General features: G+C 41.6%; 1 protein-coding gene across 2 annotated transcripts in view; it reads right to left on the bottom strand.

Moving 5' to 3' along the window:
* Nucleotides 1-2,299: 2,299 nt before the first annotated feature.
* The window catches only part of THBS2 (thrombospondin 2), a 49,365-nt gene continuing 34,488 nt past the window's right edge, over nt 2,300-17,176 (bottom strand). Inside the window, exons 18-22 of one of the 2 annotated variants that reach the window (XM_074988668.1) lie at nt 15,611-15,838; nt 13,852-14,123; nt 9,935-10,032; nt 7,325-7,464; nt 2,300-4,865 (exon numbers count right to left, since the gene is read on the bottom strand). In XM_074988668.1, coding sequence (XP_074844769.1) covers nt 4,858-4,865; nt 7,325-7,464; nt 9,935-10,032; nt 13,852-14,123; nt 15,611-15,838 — 746 coding nt within the window. In that variant the 3' untranslated portion in view covers nt 2,300-4,857. Of the gene's footprint in view, nt 4,866-7,324; nt 7,465-9,934; nt 10,033-10,453; nt 10,590-13,851; nt 14,124-15,610; nt 15,839-17,176 lie in introns of those variants that run through there. The other variant, XM_074988669.1, reaches the window with a different exon arrangement.

Below are 17,176 nucleotides of genomic sequence, written 5' to 3'. Positions count from 1 at the left end.
TCTTAGAAGACATTTAGGGGCAAATTACACCTAAATCACAGCACAGAACACTGAGAGCCAGGACTGGTGGCTGGAAACAAACTTTATAGGACCATGGGAAACTTGGCCACACCCGCGATAAGTGGTCATCTGACTAACTAAAATCATGCTGGATTATGGATTTTGCTGGATGAGAGATTTCTGGATTAGAGAGGTTCAACCTGGACTGACTTTTCAGACATTTTCATCCCTGTTTTCTTCAGAGATGCTGTGTGTGTCATGCTCTTTTTCAACCTTTTCTTTCTTGGAAGAGATGTATCACAGTATATCAAAACAGCCTTTGCTACCTTTGCCTTTGCAGCACAATTGGCAGGCAAAGCTAGTGGTGGATACCTCTCAGCAAACCTGGAATTGGAATCAGTTCAGATATGCTTTTGAAAGGTTTTTGGGTCTTATCAAAAAACACTTTATGGCTTCCTTGTGCCATTTTTCTGATACTTGCAATGCTGTCCAGAGGTGTCACCTGAGCAACATTCTGTTTCCCTCCTGGAACACCGAGTGAGAAAGGGGGGAGGGATAGCTCAGTGGTTAGAGCGTTGGCCTTGTAAACCTGAGCTTGTGAGCTCAGCTCAATCCTTGAAGGGGACTTTCAAGAGTCTTGAACCGGCTAGATTAAAAAAAAAATCTGTCAGGGATGGTGATAGGTCCTGTTGTGAGTGCAGGGGACTTGACTCTACGACCTCTCAAGGTCCCTTCCAGCTCTATGAGATATGTGTAGCTCCATAATTCACATGAAAATTAAAGTTGGGGGGTGGACCTATTCAGAAATATGAAGAAATGTTTGGTTCAACAAATCATGTCTCTAAGCGTGCAAAGTATTGTCATGGGCTATGTCTACGCTACAGAGATCTGACGACAGAAGTTACCATTGGAAAAGATCTTCGGACAAAACTTGCGGTTGACAGAGTGTGTCCACACACAAAAGCGGATCAAAAAAGCAAGCTGCTCTGTTGACAGAGAGCAGCTGGACTACCCAGCCCTTTCTTGACAGGACAACTGGTCCAAAGCTCAGCAGATATGGCTGCCCAGTGACCTTGAAGCCCTGTCTGTTGACAGAAGCCCCTCCCAGAGCATCTATACAGCTTTTTTTTGCCAACAGAAACTGTTGCCAAAGGCATTATTTCACATTGCAGAAAGGCAGAACGCTGTCAGCAGAAGGGCTCAGTTTTGTCAGACTGTATACAATATGGATTTTGTGTGTAGGTGTGCTGCAAGTTTTGTTGATAAAAACCCTGTTTTGTTGACAAAACTCTTAAGTGTAGACATAGCCATGATGGGTGTTCTTTTCTCTAAACTAGTCCACCCACCCATCTCCAGATGATTGCAACTCATCTTCTGGCAAAGCCTTGTCATAAATAAAACAACTTTAGGGCACCAGGGCTATGTCTACACTAGAAGAATCTGTCTACAGAAGTTACTGTCAGAAGAGATGTTCTGACAAAACTTCTGTCGACAGATTGCATCTACACATAAAAGCAGGTAGATCTTTTGATCTGCTCTGTCAACAAAAGGGCGCCCCAGAGTGTCTATATGGCTTTTTTGTCCACAGTTTCTGTCGACAAAAAATATTGTGTGTGTAGAGGCGCTGCAAGTTTTGTTGACAAAACTCTAGTGTAGACGTAGCCCAGGGCTTGTCTACACTTGCCCCCAACTTTGAAGATGGCATGTTAATCAGGGTGATGGGAGATTACTAAAGAAGTGCTGCAGTGAATACGCAGCACTTCATTCAGCTAATTCTCCCCTGTAGCAACTTCGAAGTGTCAAACTTCAAAGTGCCAGCATACGTGATGTCGTGGGCACTTCAAAGTGCCCGTGCTACTTCAAAGTGCCTATACTCCTCACAATTGTGGGCAGTAAAGGCACTTAAAAGTACTTGCGGCTACACGCATGCCGGCACTTCGAAATTGCCACAGAGGAGAACTAGCCAAATGAAGTGCTGCATATTCACCACAGCACTTCATGGCAATCTCCCATCGCCCTGATTAACATGCCCCCTTCAAAGCTGGGTGCAAGTGTAGACCCAGCTTAAGTGAATTAAGGGGAATTACTGCTCTTTTAAATAAGATCAGGAAGCCTGCTGTTTACTTCCTTAAAATGTACTAAATTATTTGTAACTAACCAACCGATCAGTTTGGCATGAAGCGATTTACAACCAAGCAATAGGTTTGTTCAGGTACCAGAAAGTTTCAGGGCATAGTAATTATTTCTCTCTCTTTTTAAGAAACATTTTAATTATAAGAAAGGTAAAGCGATTCTTATAAAACCTTTTTACAGTTTATTTCCTATCATTAATTGTTAAAATATAAAAATGATGGTCTGCCAAAATGAAGCAGGATGTGAAATGGTGAATTTTATGTGTGTAAACAAATAAATAATTATTTACAATCTTTGGCAAAACAAAATGAAATTTCACTCATCTCATTCTCTCCCTCTCTCTCTCATTCATACACATGTGCATACATACCCTTGCAAAGAAGAAAAAAAAAGTAAATCATAAATAATTTACATAGCATAGAAAAATTATGGTACAATTTAAATATTAACATCTTCATCCCCACACTGATGACTTGCCTTCACAAAACAAAACCCTACACACATCCACCACAATCATTATGTTTAATGATGTCTCCCACTGGGTGTGTCTACACAGCAAAGTTATTTGGAAATAGCAGCTATTCTTTCAAAATAACTGTGCAAGTGTCTACACAATGCAACTGTTCAAAATAATTTTGAAATACTGGATGTCTTATTTCAAAATCTGTAAACCTCATTGTACAAGGAATAGCACTTATTTTCAAACAGGTATTTTGAAATAGGGGCTATGTAGACAAGGCAGAGCCTATTTTGAAATAAGCTATAGTGCGTTCAATTGCTCTGTTTCAAAATAGGCTCTGTTATGTGTAGATGCTTTATTTTGAAATAACTAAGCACTATTGCAAAATGCTTTTTTTTTTTTGTGTAGCAATGCTATTTCAGAATAAACTATTCTGGGATATCTCTTCCGGGATAGCTTATTCAGGAATAACTCTGCTGTGTAAGCATAGATTGGAACTTGGGGATACAATCTGAAACACCAAAAATATGAATTGCAACAAACTCAAAAAACTGTTTGTTAATATGAAGAGACTATACTGTGCAATAAGCCCCAACCTGTAAATTCTTTCTAACAAATATAGTCATAAAATCTATTTAAAAAGAAAAAAAAAAGAGCTGAGTCAACATTTGGCTCCCCATGGCCTATGATAAGGCAAGAGATATTGTATTATTCCCTTAGTAAACCTCATCTGTGATTAAAATTACACCAGCAAGAGTTTTTGTGAACAAAGCTCATACATCTTAAACAAAACCAAAAAAGTGTTAAATACTTGCATACTATTGCATAACTGAATAACTGTTGTATGTGGTTAGAATAAACATTGGTATCCCTTCAGCATTATTTTTTAAAAAGTTCTATATACAGCAGACATAGGTAACAATACAAAATCAGGATAACAGTATATATAAATTAAGGTTCCATTTATAAATTCCTCATTATTATTTATTTAATCAAGTGCTACTTTAGAACATGCTGGATTGTTATTTCATAAAGCTGCAGGTTTAAACAAGCGTGTACATTGCTTAAATGATTGCTTCAGATTGTGATATGCTTTTTTAACAGATTGCTCCAGCATGATTCGTTAATAATGTATGATGTGCTTTAAAATAAATTATCAAGATAAAAAATAAAAATATTTATAACTGGAACCTTAATTTCCAAATTGCCGAATTTGTTAATGGTAGCATTGCCACCTTTTCATCATCCTAGATCAGGATTCAGGAAGTCAAAGTGCTTTTTGCAGCAGAGATGGGAAAGTGGTTCTGGTCCAACTTGCTCCAGATGGTCAGTGTTTATGTTTAATAAGAGGGTCTGTAAAATAAGATATACTCTGGCCAACTGGAAACCATTTTATACAGCCACAGTGACAGCCTTCTGTGCTTGACTGAATTGTTATGCTTTGTTATGTTGAAGATTATGTTCTGGCTCAATTGTATTTGTCCTGACTTAAGTCCATACAAATAATGTGCATTGTTATTTCTAATTATACATTATTTGAAACTGAAAATCTGAGGTTTCAGCAACCTATGGTCTTAAAGGAATTTTTGAAGAGTTATTAAAAGCTTTCTTAGCAGCTGAAAGATCTTTTTGTGTCAAGCCATCTTCATATTACATGGCCTTCACTTTATTCTCCAGTGGTTTCTTCATTATTCGGCTAGATATTGTTAGCATGATGCTTTTGTTATTTTACTGAAATCAGGCTCAGAGCTTTCGTGTTACTGAAGTCCAGCCCTGATCAGAGCAAGGGAAGTGTCAACCCTACACATAAAAAAAAAGTGGTTTTAACACTTTTTTATCTCACTTAGTTTAAGACAATGGATGATACTCATCCCCTTTTTTCCATATATATATATGTATGTATATAAATACATTAAGTAATTACACTTCATATGTAAACGTTATTCATTTGTAAAAAAAAACAAACAAACATACATGTCTTGCTAAGTTTTCACTCTACGAAAATGCTCTATTGTATCAATCTGCTTTTGCTTCAATGGTGGGTTGCACGTGCACATTTAGGTCCCATTCGTCCTCATTTTCAGAAGGCACTTGGGCGTAGGATCAGCTGAGGCACTTTTGGCAGCAGGGAGGTACAAAGTCACTCAAACAGAAGGCCGAAGGAGGAAGTACACAGAAAGAGAAAATGGGGGTACCAGGATGTACTGATGTGTCTAGGTTGCACAGCATCTACAATACTCTGCTGGTGATGCAGCAACTATAGCTCAGAAATCTAAAATAAATGAGAAATTGTTATTAATTGGTGCAGAGGCCTATTTGGTTTGGAAGACAGTAAAAACGGAACTAGAACTCAAATGTGCTGTAGTAAAGAGAGCAGCCTAAGTAACACAGATATTACTTTTTCTTTTCTTGTTCTTACAAGGTGAAAACATAATTCTAATACAAACATCATGGACAGTTTCATTACAGTTTTAAAAATTTTGGAGACCGCATTAATCACTGTTTTGGGAGGTTTTTAGGAATGGGTGAGACAGACATCTGTGAGGAATGGTATCATTATTACTTAGTCCTGCCTTGAGTCCAGGGAAGTGGACACGGTGACTTACCCCCTCTAGGCCAACACTTCTATAAAATGATCATTGAAAATATCCACTGGTTTCTCAATGCCTACTCAAAGAAGGGATATCTGAAAGTCTGCAGGGGCATGTGTAAGTCACTGCTGAATATACGTTACCAGCCCTGCTCTGCTCAGTAGATGATATGAGATGTTACATCTCCCAGCCCGGTAACACATGGCCTGCAGCAGTTCACACTTTTAGCACTAGAGATTCCCTGCTTCAGTCCCAGTGCGTCAGGCATGAAGATGGCTTATTACCATGCCACTTCCAGAAGAAGTGGCATGTGCAGCCACAGCCAGTATGTATATCTCTAACGTGTTAGTATGTGTTGCATGTGTGATGGTAACACACGCAATGCATACTAACAGCAACGAAGGGTCCTGTGGCACCTTATAGACTAACAGAAAAGTTTTGAGCATGAGCTCATGCTGTTGCTGTTACAGATCCAGACTAACACGGCTACCCCTCCGATACTTAACACATACGAGATATACATACTGGCTGTGTCTGCATGTGCCACTTCTTCTGGAAGTAGCATGGTAACGAGTCGTCCAGAAGATGCTGATGAGGCACGGATGTAAATTTCCCACACCTCATTAGCACGTGTGCACACGGTTCAGAGTCCGGAAGAAGCTCGCAGCCCACGGGGATCTTCCATAAGGAAACCCTCCTTCTGGCAGCCCCTTCTTCTTCAAAAGTTTGAGGAAGAAGGGGCTGCCGGAATGAGGGCTTCATTCCAGAAGTTCCCCACAGGCTGTGCGTCTGCACGTGCATTTTGGAGTCCGAAACAGCTTCTTCTGGACTCTGAACCACATGCCAATAGGCCAATGAGGTGTGGGAAATTTATATCTGCACCTCATTAGCATCTTCCGGACAGCTCATTACCACGCCGCTTCCAGAAGAAGCGGCACATGTTGACAAAGCCACGGTTTCAAACATGTACCTCACTCAGAGAATTTCAGCTTCCTTTTCCACACAGATTATGTTAAACGTGTGTTTTTCTTGATTCAGATTTACATTACGACTAGTGGGATCCAAGCTATTTTAATGAATCAATGTCTAAATTATTCTGTGATCTCTTAAGGCTTTGCAATATGCCATCTGGCTGTTACTTATCAGGACCATTGCTGCATGTCAGTGTTTCCCAAATTTACTTGGTCATGGAACCCTTTCAAACTCAAAAGAATTCTGCGGAACGCCATTCCCAGGCTTTACCCGCTCTCCTTGGCCCCCAAACCTGCTCCCCATCTCCAGGCTTCACCCACCTCAGCCCCCAAATGAGCCTCCCATCCCCAAGCATTACCTCCCACCCTGCAAACCCACCCACCATCCCCAGTCTTAACCCCTCTCAGCCCCACACCTCCCCACTCCCATCCCCTGGATTAACTCACTTCAGCCCCAAACCAGCCTCCTGGGACTAACCCACACATGGAACTGGCTGGGAACCCTATGCCAGGCAGCTACATGCACCCAGCAGAAGGAAAGCTGACACGGAGGTGTTCCGCTGGTGGGGGTGAGACAAACCACACCCAACAGAGGGGTGTGGCCACTTGGGTAGCGGGGCAGGTGAGGGGCTTTCTGCAACTCCCTGCCCAACCACTGCGGAAACGGCCAGATCCCTCCCGCTTTGCTGCCATCCATTAAACCAATGAAATTGAGTTCTACTATTTCAGCAGTGGCAGTGCAGGGAGCTGCAGAGGAGTCAACTATTGTAATGGAATTTTCTCATGGAACCCTGATTTTCACTTGTGGAACCCCAGGGTTCTGCAGAACACCATTTGGGAAACACTGCTGTATGCGACAGTCATGCTCTGATTTAAAAACCAGAGTTAAGCACATGCTGAAGTCTACTTGTTTCAGGAAAGCATGTTGATAAACTCAGAACAAACTCCTTGTTTCATTCACAGTTAAGAATTTGTTTGGTTATTTCATGATCGACAGGTTTAAGATGCTAGTCAACAACTGAAGATACTTTCTATTTCCACTTTTTTGCCTGAGCGCACATACTCTATATGCACCGGCCTCTTTCAAATAATTCTGTTTATCAGCGACATAGAAGTAATTGGGGCAGCATTAAAACTTTCAGAATTGCCCAATTCACTGAAAAACTAACCTCTACATTCATATTTGAGGTCAGAGAAGTAGACCATTTCTTGAGAGAAGACAAAAAGACCTAATCGTCCACCAGCATAGGTTTGATCATAGATTGGTCCAGAGTCCACCATGACTTGTTTTCCTTCATATACTAAAACTCTGTGAAGAGAGGCATATTTTATATTAGTATAGTGAATCAAAAGAACATTCTGAGGTCGAGACATGGAATAACAGCTGTCAGGTGACAATATGATATTGAATTCCAACACCAGGTTCCAAGTAGTACAACTTCATTACATGGGTCATCCCTCTGCTACACCTTATCCCCAACCCAAGTCTGGCTGATAGTCTTAGGCCAGTTATTGGAAGCCCTGGTGTTGTTCCATGTGTAATTTTAGGAACATCTGCAAAGAATTTCCAAATTCCTTGTGTTAGTTGAGCTAAGGAGTGTCATATACTTAATGTTGATTAACCATACATTCCTCTTTATACTCAGAAATTAACTTGAGACATATACACATAATTTAATTGATTCACAGTAAGTCTGTTGCCTCCTCACAAATAAATATACTTTATGTTCTTACGTTCTTAATGACCATTCAAAGACCTAGTCAACGTTTTCTTTTTGGTACTACGATTCCCAGAAGGATGAAGAAGCTTCATGCACAAGGACCAAAGGACCTCACACATCAGATTAGGGAATTGGGCTAGGGTGGCCAAAATTTCTATTTGCACAACACTGAACACTCTTGCCCCACCCTCTGCTCCATCCCCTCCTCAAAGGCCCCATCCACGTCCCACGCTTTCTCCGAGTCCCCGCCTTTGCTCACTCCATCTTCCCCATCCCCACCAGACTCACTCTACCCACCCTCGCTAGTGTTCATTTTCACTGGGTTGGCTCAGGGGCTGGGATGCAGGAAGGGTGAAGGCACTAGCTGGAGGTGTCGGCTCTGGCGTGGAAAGGAGAAGTTCAGACCAAGGGGTTGCAGGCTGAAGCAGAGGGTTGGGATGTGACAGGGGGTTAGTGCTCCAGCTGGGGGTGTGGGCTCTAGAGAGGTGCAAGAGATGAAGGGTTTGGGATGCAGGAGGAGGCTGGGGATGAGGGTTTGGAGTTGGGGGGGGTGCTAGGGGTAGAGCATGGGGTTTTTGTCTGTGGGGGGCAAGGTTTCTGGCCAGAAGAGCAGCAGACTTTGGCTGGGGCTGGGGATGAAGGGTTTGGGGTACAGCACGGTGCCCCAGAGTAGGTCTGAGCATTTTGGAGGGCAGGAGTGCAGGAGAGCTCCTGCTGGGGGTATAGACTCCAGGGTGGGAAAGGAGGACATGGTGCATGGGGTGATCAGGGCTGGGGTGGGAGCTTGGGGCCCAGGAAAAAAAAGTCAGGAGTACAGGTTCCAGATGGCGCTTGCTTCAAGCAGCTCCTGGGAAGCAGCTGGCATCCCCTATGCAGCTTCAACATGGAGTGTGGCCACATGGTTATGTGTATGGTCCTTTCTGAAAGCAGCACCCCTGCAGCTATGGTTCCTTGCCAAAGGGAGCAGAGGAGCAGCACTTGGGGTAGAGACAATTGTGCAGCCCCATACACATAGGAGCTTGGGGAGAGGATGCTGGCTGTTTCCTGGGAGCTGAGTGGTGTGGAGGCTAGCAGGGAACATCTCAACCCCTCTATGTGGCACCACGAACCGGGCAGTCAATAGCCCTGTCAGAAGCATTGACCAGAGCTGCCAGGCTCCCTTTTTGACCAGATGTTCCAGTCCAAAAATGGACAGCTGTCACTCTCCAATGGGCCTATTAGGTGATAGTGGCCAATACCAATGGCTCCAGAAGAAATTGCAAGGAACAGTGTAGTGAGTGCACCACTGTGGAACAACCTGCCCTGATCAATTAACGTCTGACTTGTTCTCTGAAGCAGCATGGTTTATAACACATAACTAAACAGTCTTTTGCTCTTTCTGATGTCATGGATGACCCATGTGTGTCCCAAATCCTTTCTGCTCCCCACGTCATGTAACACAACATAAAGTATCATAATCCTGTTGAGTCCTGGGCTATTCAAGTCTAAAGAGGTAAGAATGAAATTACTGACCCAGTAAAATGTAATATACAGTTACAGTACGTCCTGTAGGTTAAAAATGATCTGCACCATCAGTTTTTGTGTGCATAAGGCATAAGCTAACCAGACAGGGTAAGGAAAAAGTGTCCTTCATAATGTAATACAGGGCAGTGCACTTTTTTTGTGCTTTACAGAGGAATACCTGCTGTAAGCCATAGTCAGAGACAAGATGCTGGATGAGATATGAAAAAGAATGTTAAGTTGTAATCTTACTTTTAGTATTGTTTTGGGATTTTTTGCTACTTTACACAATAGTTAATTGGTAAGAACTCATGAATTTTATTTTAATATTTAGTGTATGTAAATACTGAACAGTCCCAATGAAAGTGATGCGTTTGCGGGCAAGATGAATAGAGAGATATTATTTAAAATTCAACAAAATGATCAAAAAAATAAACATACTGCTATGAATTTATCATCAGCGCTCGAATTAAGAACTAAACCAATGAAAACCACTATATCATTAGAAGCAAAAGCCGTATTACCCAGGAAACTTGTAGGCATTGAAATATCTCTTACTTTATTAATCCTGTTTTAGGCCTGTGAATCAACTGCCACCTGTAGGCAGTATAATCTTTCCAGCCAACATTCTTGGGGTCATGCCACAAGGTACGAACCTATGGTAGGAATACAAATACCTCATTACAAACAGTTTGTACTGAAGCCACTGGATATCTGATTTCAGCCTATTTTCTTTGCGTCATCAAACTCAAAACCATTTAAAAAATTATGGTACTGAACTACAGTCCTGCACACTCTGGTCACCTATATTAAGTAACATGAAAATTTTCATCTTCAGTTACACATCAGTTACTTTCAAACAAGTACATTAATACATAGAGTCATAGAGGTTTAGACCAGAAGGCACCATTATATTTTGTAGTTTGGTCTCCTGTAGATCATGTGTCATAAAATTTCACACAATTATCTCATATTGAGCCCAATAACTTGTGCTTGGCTAAAGAATACCTTTCCAGAAAGGCATCCAGTCTTGAGGTGAATATATTTAGAGATGGAAAAGCCACTCCTTCCCTTGATAGTTTGTTTCCCCCTCACTGTCAAAAAATTATACCAGATTTCTAATTTGAATGTCTCTGGCTTCAATGGCTAGTCATTGATCCTTATTCAGCCTTTCGCGAATGATATCATTATCATTGAAGAAGATGAGGAGAAGCTAGAAAGAACGGTGCAGGTGTTAAATGAGGAAAGGAAGCAATACAGACTGAACATTGATAAAACAAAAACAATGGTATTTGGAGATAAGGAAATAGGAAGAAAGATCAGTGTAGATGGGATTAAACTAGACAATGTAGAGGAGTTCACATATCCAGAAAGCAACATAACATATGATCTAGACTGTAAGAAGGAAATAGCAACTAGAATAGCAAAAGCAAGAGCAAATTTGAAGGCAATAGATAAGATCTGGAAAAGCAAAGCAATTAGCTTAGGAACAAAGCTGAGCATCTTGAAAATGCGTGTATTCAGCAGCATGTTGTATGGACGTGATACATGGGTGATCATGAAAGATTCGAAGATAAGAATATTGGCGTTCAAGAGGAGTTGATACAGAAACATCCTGAGAATAGAATGAATGCAGAAGGTCACCAATGACGAATTATATAGGAAGATACAGCCAAAAGAGAACCTACTGCAGAAGGTGACGCAACGGAAGTTACAGCCTTTTAGGCATATTTGCAGAATGAATGACAAATGAAAAAGCAAGACCCTGGTATTCAGCATAATGGATGGCTAGAATAGGAGAGGCAGACCCCACAGAGAATGGGTAGATGATATAGTAGATTGGTGTGGAACTAGTCTACAGAAACTAAGCCGCTCTGCACTGGACAGGGAAAGATGGAAGGAAATAGCAAGAGAGGCACCAGACACCAACGGGTGCTGAGCCCATGGTTGCTGTTGATGATGATGATGGCCTCTCTGCTAAATTAAGAAGTCCCTTAGTGCATAGTATGTCTCACCTCACCCCCACCATCCCAAATGGTATTAGACACTGTAGTCAAGTCATCTTTTAGGCTGTGTCTACCCGAGACAGTTTTGTTGACAGAAGCAGCCTTCTGTTGACATAACTGAGGGAGAGTCTACATACATAAAACATTCTGTCGAGAGACTCTCAAGAGAACTCTGCATTTGTCTTGACAGTGTCATCCCTCAAAAATTTGAGGAATAACACTTCTGTTGACAGAATTGTTTTGACAGAAGTGCAGTGGAGACACTTCTGGTTGACAGAGAGGGCTTCTCGTTCACCAGGCAGCCCTGTTTGCAGAGCTTCTGGTCAGCAGTTCTGTTGAGAGAGGGCAGGATAGTCTGGCTGCTGTCTGTCAACAGAGCAGATTGCTCTGTCAATCTGCTTTTGTGCGTAGATGCACTCTGTTGACAGAGTTGATGTCTCTGTCCAGAGATGCTTCTAGCATAGCCATAGCCTTCTGGTATGACTACACAGCAACCTTATTCTGAAATAAACTATTCCAGAAGAGCTATTCTGGATTAGCTTATTTCAAACTAATTTGGCTACACACAAAGGCCATTTCTACACAGGCCACTTTCTTTGAAAGTGGCACGGTAATACACGGCCCAAACTATGCTAATGAGGCCTGGATGCAAATTCCCTGTGCCTCATTAGCATACGGTCACATAATTTGGAGTCCGGAAGACCGTTCTCCCAGCCTCCAAAACGCCATGTAGAAGCGTGGCCCCATATGCTAATGAGGGGCAGGGAATTTGCATCCGCACCTCATTAGCATATTTCAGGCCGTGTATTACCATGCCACTTCGAAGAAAGTGACCTGTGTAGAAACAGCCTCAAATGCATATTGAAACACCCCTCAGCTCTTTTGAAATACAGAATCTGTACAGATACAGCCTATTTTGAAACAGAGCCGTTAGACACACTATGGCTTATTTTGAAAGAGGCTCCATTCCCCGTCTTAACAGCACCTATTTCAAAATTTTGAAAATAGGCACTGTTCCTCATACAATGAATTTTACCTATTTTGAAATAAACCAAGCAGTATTTCAAAATTATTTCAAAACAGTGGTAGTGTTGTGCAGACACTAGGATAGTTATTTTGAAATAACTTTGCTTTGTAGACCTACCCTAAATCTGCTGTCAGATAAATTAAACAGCTTGAGCTCTGAAAGTCTCTCCTGGGTATGGCATTTTATTTTGCACTCAAAGCATTTTTGGTTCCTTTTGTTATCCCCTCTAATGTTTTACTATCATTTTTTTTAAGATGGACACTTGAACTAGATGCAGCATTCCAGTACTGGTCTCACCCATGCTGCATACAAATACAACCTCTCTCCTCCTTCTAACTATTCCCTGGATGACACATCTGACAATCACCCGAGATCTCTTAGTCATGGCATCCTACTAAGAGCTAATATTCAGTTGCTTGCCCATTATGAGTCCTATATCCTTTTCAAAATCAGTGTTTTCCAGGATATGATTGTCTTGCTGTAGGTATGGCCTGCTTTTCTTGTCTGAATGGGTCCAGTTGATCAAGTGATCCACACCATGCTCCGTGCACACGTGCACACACACACACACACACACCACTTGAGGAAAATGAAACAAGGATGAAAAAGTGCAAGGAAAGTAAACATTTGGGAATATAGTTTGTCTTGGAACTTTGTGTATGTTCTCACACACACACACACACACACACAAACTTCAGCTTACAGAGTTGATCTGCTGCACTTACCTATGTGAATAGCTACATTGAAAGAAATGGGACTAGTCGCTGAAGTAAGTGCTACTGCAGGACTGGCCCAGTATTTATTGCATATTCTTTCAAATCTTTGTCACAATAAAACTCTCTAGAAAGGCCCAGACCCTGGATGAATGGCATGCACTTGAATCCCATGCCTGTGTGGTGCCCCACTGACTTCAATGGGCTTCTTTAGGTTACAAGCTCCACCATGTGAAGTTAGTGAAAGATCAGGACCTACGTGGTAATTCAAACTTTCTGAACATAGAACTTCCAGAAATAGAAGCACAAGCATATATGATGTCCCAAAGGTGGATGTCTAAACCCCTCTCTGAAGAGAGTAGTAGCCACAAATGATTTCTAGAAGCAGAATAACACCACCTCTATTTCCAATGGAAGATGATGTTCCCTGTACTCCTCCTTCAATTTTTCAGGTTCTTTTTAAACTACTTTGCACATTCTGTTTTCTAAATGTCTGTTTTAAATTACTTTGAAACACAATACACATAAATAACAACAAAAACATCCAAAAAGACTGGCAATTTTATCCAAAAATTAAAACAACATTGAAAAGTTATTTAATATTTTTCCTATTTTAATATCCCCTACTGAGCCTCACTGCCCTTTTTTAATTGGTAACCAGTTTCCAGGTCAGCCCCTTTTTACAATATTGGTTAACCCCTCGATGGTTTGAAGACTTGCTTCTCTTACCTGTCCAGGCGTGTTTCCAGTGTGCCAGAGAGCATTTCTCAAGTGCTCACCGGTGCCAGTTGTGGAGTTCACTACTTTGAGTGAGACCCCTGAATAACCATAAGCCCTGGTTGGTTTGTCCTCCCAGTAGGTCTGGGTGACTTGCTTCCACATCAGAACATAAAATCGACTGCTGGATTGATAGCCAAACACAAACCCAGCATAATCATCATCACGGTCTGTGTTAACGTAAAATGTGCCACTGAAGTCAACAGAGCTGAATTCATCAAAACCTGGTAGAAGATGAAATGTGCAAGATAATCAGTTTCTCCACGTGGGGCAAATCTTCAGAATGCTTAAAAGCAGTGTATTCTATCATTTATATTCCTTTCTAGTGGTTTTCTAGAGGTTGTTTTTCTTGGGGGCGGGGGGAGGAAGGTAGGCGGAGAGGGCAGTTGAGAGAATTAAGTCATATATATATGGTACAGGTTGAATCTCTCTCATCTGGCATCCCCAGGATCTGACTGGTGCTGACCAAAAGAATTTGCTTGATCACAGGAGGTCAGTATTGTCTGGCAGCATTACCAACACTTCCACTGCTTACTGGGCTCTTAGAAGACATATTGGGGTAAATTACAGCTAAATAAACAGCACAGAACACTGACAGCCAGGACAGGTGACTGGAAACAAACTTGATGGGACCATGGGAAATTTGGCCACACCCACAACAAGTGTACATCCAGCAAATTAAAATCATGCTGGATTACAGATGTTGCTGGACAAGAGCGTACTGGATTAGAGAGGTTCAGCCTGAACTTGTACAGCTATTCTCTCTCATTCCTTAAACTAGGATGAGGGTAAGATGATATCATACTCTCTTTTTTCTTTTGTTTCTGTGCAGTCTTTGCATTTCTCTGTCTCATTGTCCTTTGTAATACCTCTGTTAAAGAAAAAACATGAGTTGATAGACCTTTTAAAGATTTATAGTGTTTTACATTAGGATCCAGTGGTAGAAAGAAGGAGGCACTTGGCAGGAAGAACAACTAACACGATTTATGTTTGCAGGGCTGCCTCACTCTCGATTCATTCAACTCAGAGAAACAACTATGTTCTCTCTTACCTCTCAGAATTAACTCTGTAACATGTAGGCAGGGGGTTACTGTCAGTGAGGTTTCATATAGCAGCTGGCATTCCAAAATGAAACAGGGCAATAGGCTTTTATTTTTCTTGTTTTGATGATTATTCTTATACAACTTCAATACAGAGTATTTTTTCTTCATCAGCAGAGCAGAGTTGTACCAACAGTAACAGGAAAAAAATATCTGATATTATGCACTCATGTGCACTCACAGACACTCAGGATACCGAGTAAATGGAGTAAATGAACAAATCCATGCTATGCGGGGCTTCTCTATGACACAAGATCCAAACAAGAAACCTCAACAACACCACCACTTGATGAACTGCACAAAGCATACTCGAAGTGTGGTCAAACAGCTTGAACACTCATGTCACAAAAAACTCAGAGTCCTAACTCCATCTTTGATGGAGACTCCATGTATTTTAAGTCCCCTTTCTCAGCTTCCCTATCTGCAAAATGGGGATAACTGTAGTTACCTACCTCATTGGGTACTGAAGAGAGAGTGATGTAGCTAAAGTTCTGTGAAGAGAAACAGCACTAAATCTGTACTAAGGCTGAGGGCTGTTTATTACTGTAAATATGATTTAGTCAGCATTGTTCCAGAGAATGCTGGTAATTCTTCGTTCTTTTGATACTCACCTACTGCTATGCCAGGATCAGAGTTGGCAGTCTGCACCAGTTCTTTGCCCTGGTGACGAATAACCCAGTTGGGATCAATTTGAGCTGTTCCCTTTGGATCCAGATGGACCATCTGGAATTTTCTAAAGTCAGTTTCACTGATGTCAATATTTTCAGGGCACACATCATAAATATCTGGGACTTTGTCATTGTCAAAATCATCTTTGCAGATATCACCTCTGCCATCACCTAGAAACGGAACACATACACAGACAAAAATGTTAGCATTATGTATGTATCTCCTTTTTTATTCATAAAAGTAAACACATGTTCACAGGCAAAAAATAAATGAAACTTCATAAAGCAAATGCAATCTTTCTCATTTCCACATTAATTGCCACAGACAGTTGTATAAGCCTGTCTCTTGGAAAAGTCTATAGGGAATATCGCTGGTAAAAAGGATATCAGCCATATTTGATCCCAGAGATAGTTGAATAATCTCTTCAAATCCAGGAACAAAATCAGTTTTGATGTAACTCAATCATAATCAATGGAATTACAACGTGGACAGATTTGGTGTCTAATTTGAATAGGAGTTTGGAGTTTGGCTGTGTTAGTCTGTATCTTCATGGCCGTGTCTACACTAGCCGCAAACTTCGAAATGGCCATGTAAATGGCCATTTAAAAGTTTACTAATGAAGTGCTGAAATACATATTCAGCACCTCATTAGCATGCGGGCAGCCGCGGCACTTCGAAATTGACATGGCTCGCCGCCGCGCGGCTCGTCCCGATGGGGCTCCTTTTCTAAAGGACCCCGCCTACTTCAAAGTCCCCTTATTCCCATCTGCTCACAGGAATAAGGGGACTTTGAAGTAGGCTGGGTCCTTTCGAAAAGGAGCCCCATCGGGACGAGCCGCGCGGCGGCGAGCCGCGTCAATTTCGAAGTCCCCTTATTCCTGTGAGCAGATGGGAATAAGGGGACTTTGAAGTAGGCGGGGTCCTTTCGAAAAGGAGCCCCGTCGGGACGAGCCACGCGGCGGCGAGCCGTGTCAATTTCGAAGAGCTGCGGCCGCCCGCATGCTAATGAGGCGCTGAATATGTATTTCAGTGCTTCATTAGTAAACTTCTAAATGGCCATTTAAATGGCCATTTCGAAGTTTGGGGCTAGTGTAGACATAGCCCATGAAACAAAACAGCAGTCCTGTAGCACTTTAAAGACTAACAAAATAATTTATTAGGTGATGAACTTTTGTGGGGCAAACATTTCTTCAGATCTGGAATTCTACCCTTCGGTCATATACCTGTCATGCCAGTTCATTTTCAGCACAAATTTCAGATCTGAAGAAGTGGGTCTGCCCCACAAAAGTTCATCCCCTAATACATTATTTTGTTAGGTCTTTAAAGTGCTACATAACTGCTTTTTTGTGTTCTATAAATGTAAGTCTGAGTAGCTTGGCTACAGAAAGTAAGTGACCGATCGCTCAGTCCTTTTACTGCCCTACACATTTAAAAAAAACCAACAACATTAAACACAATCAGCCTTAAGCCAGCAAGTTTGTTTGGTTTGGATTGGCATTAGAGTGGAG

Source organism: Carettochelys insculpta, chromosome 3 (assembly GCF_033958435.1).
Source record: "Carettochelys insculpta isolate YL-2023 chromosome 3, ASM3395843v1, whole genome shotgun sequence".
Taxonomy (NCBI): Eukaryota; Metazoa; Chordata; order Testudines; family Carettochelyidae; genus Carettochelys; species Carettochelys insculpta.
Note: the sequence above shows the minus strand (reverse complement) of the source record. Positions and strands in the feature narration are given on the sequence as shown.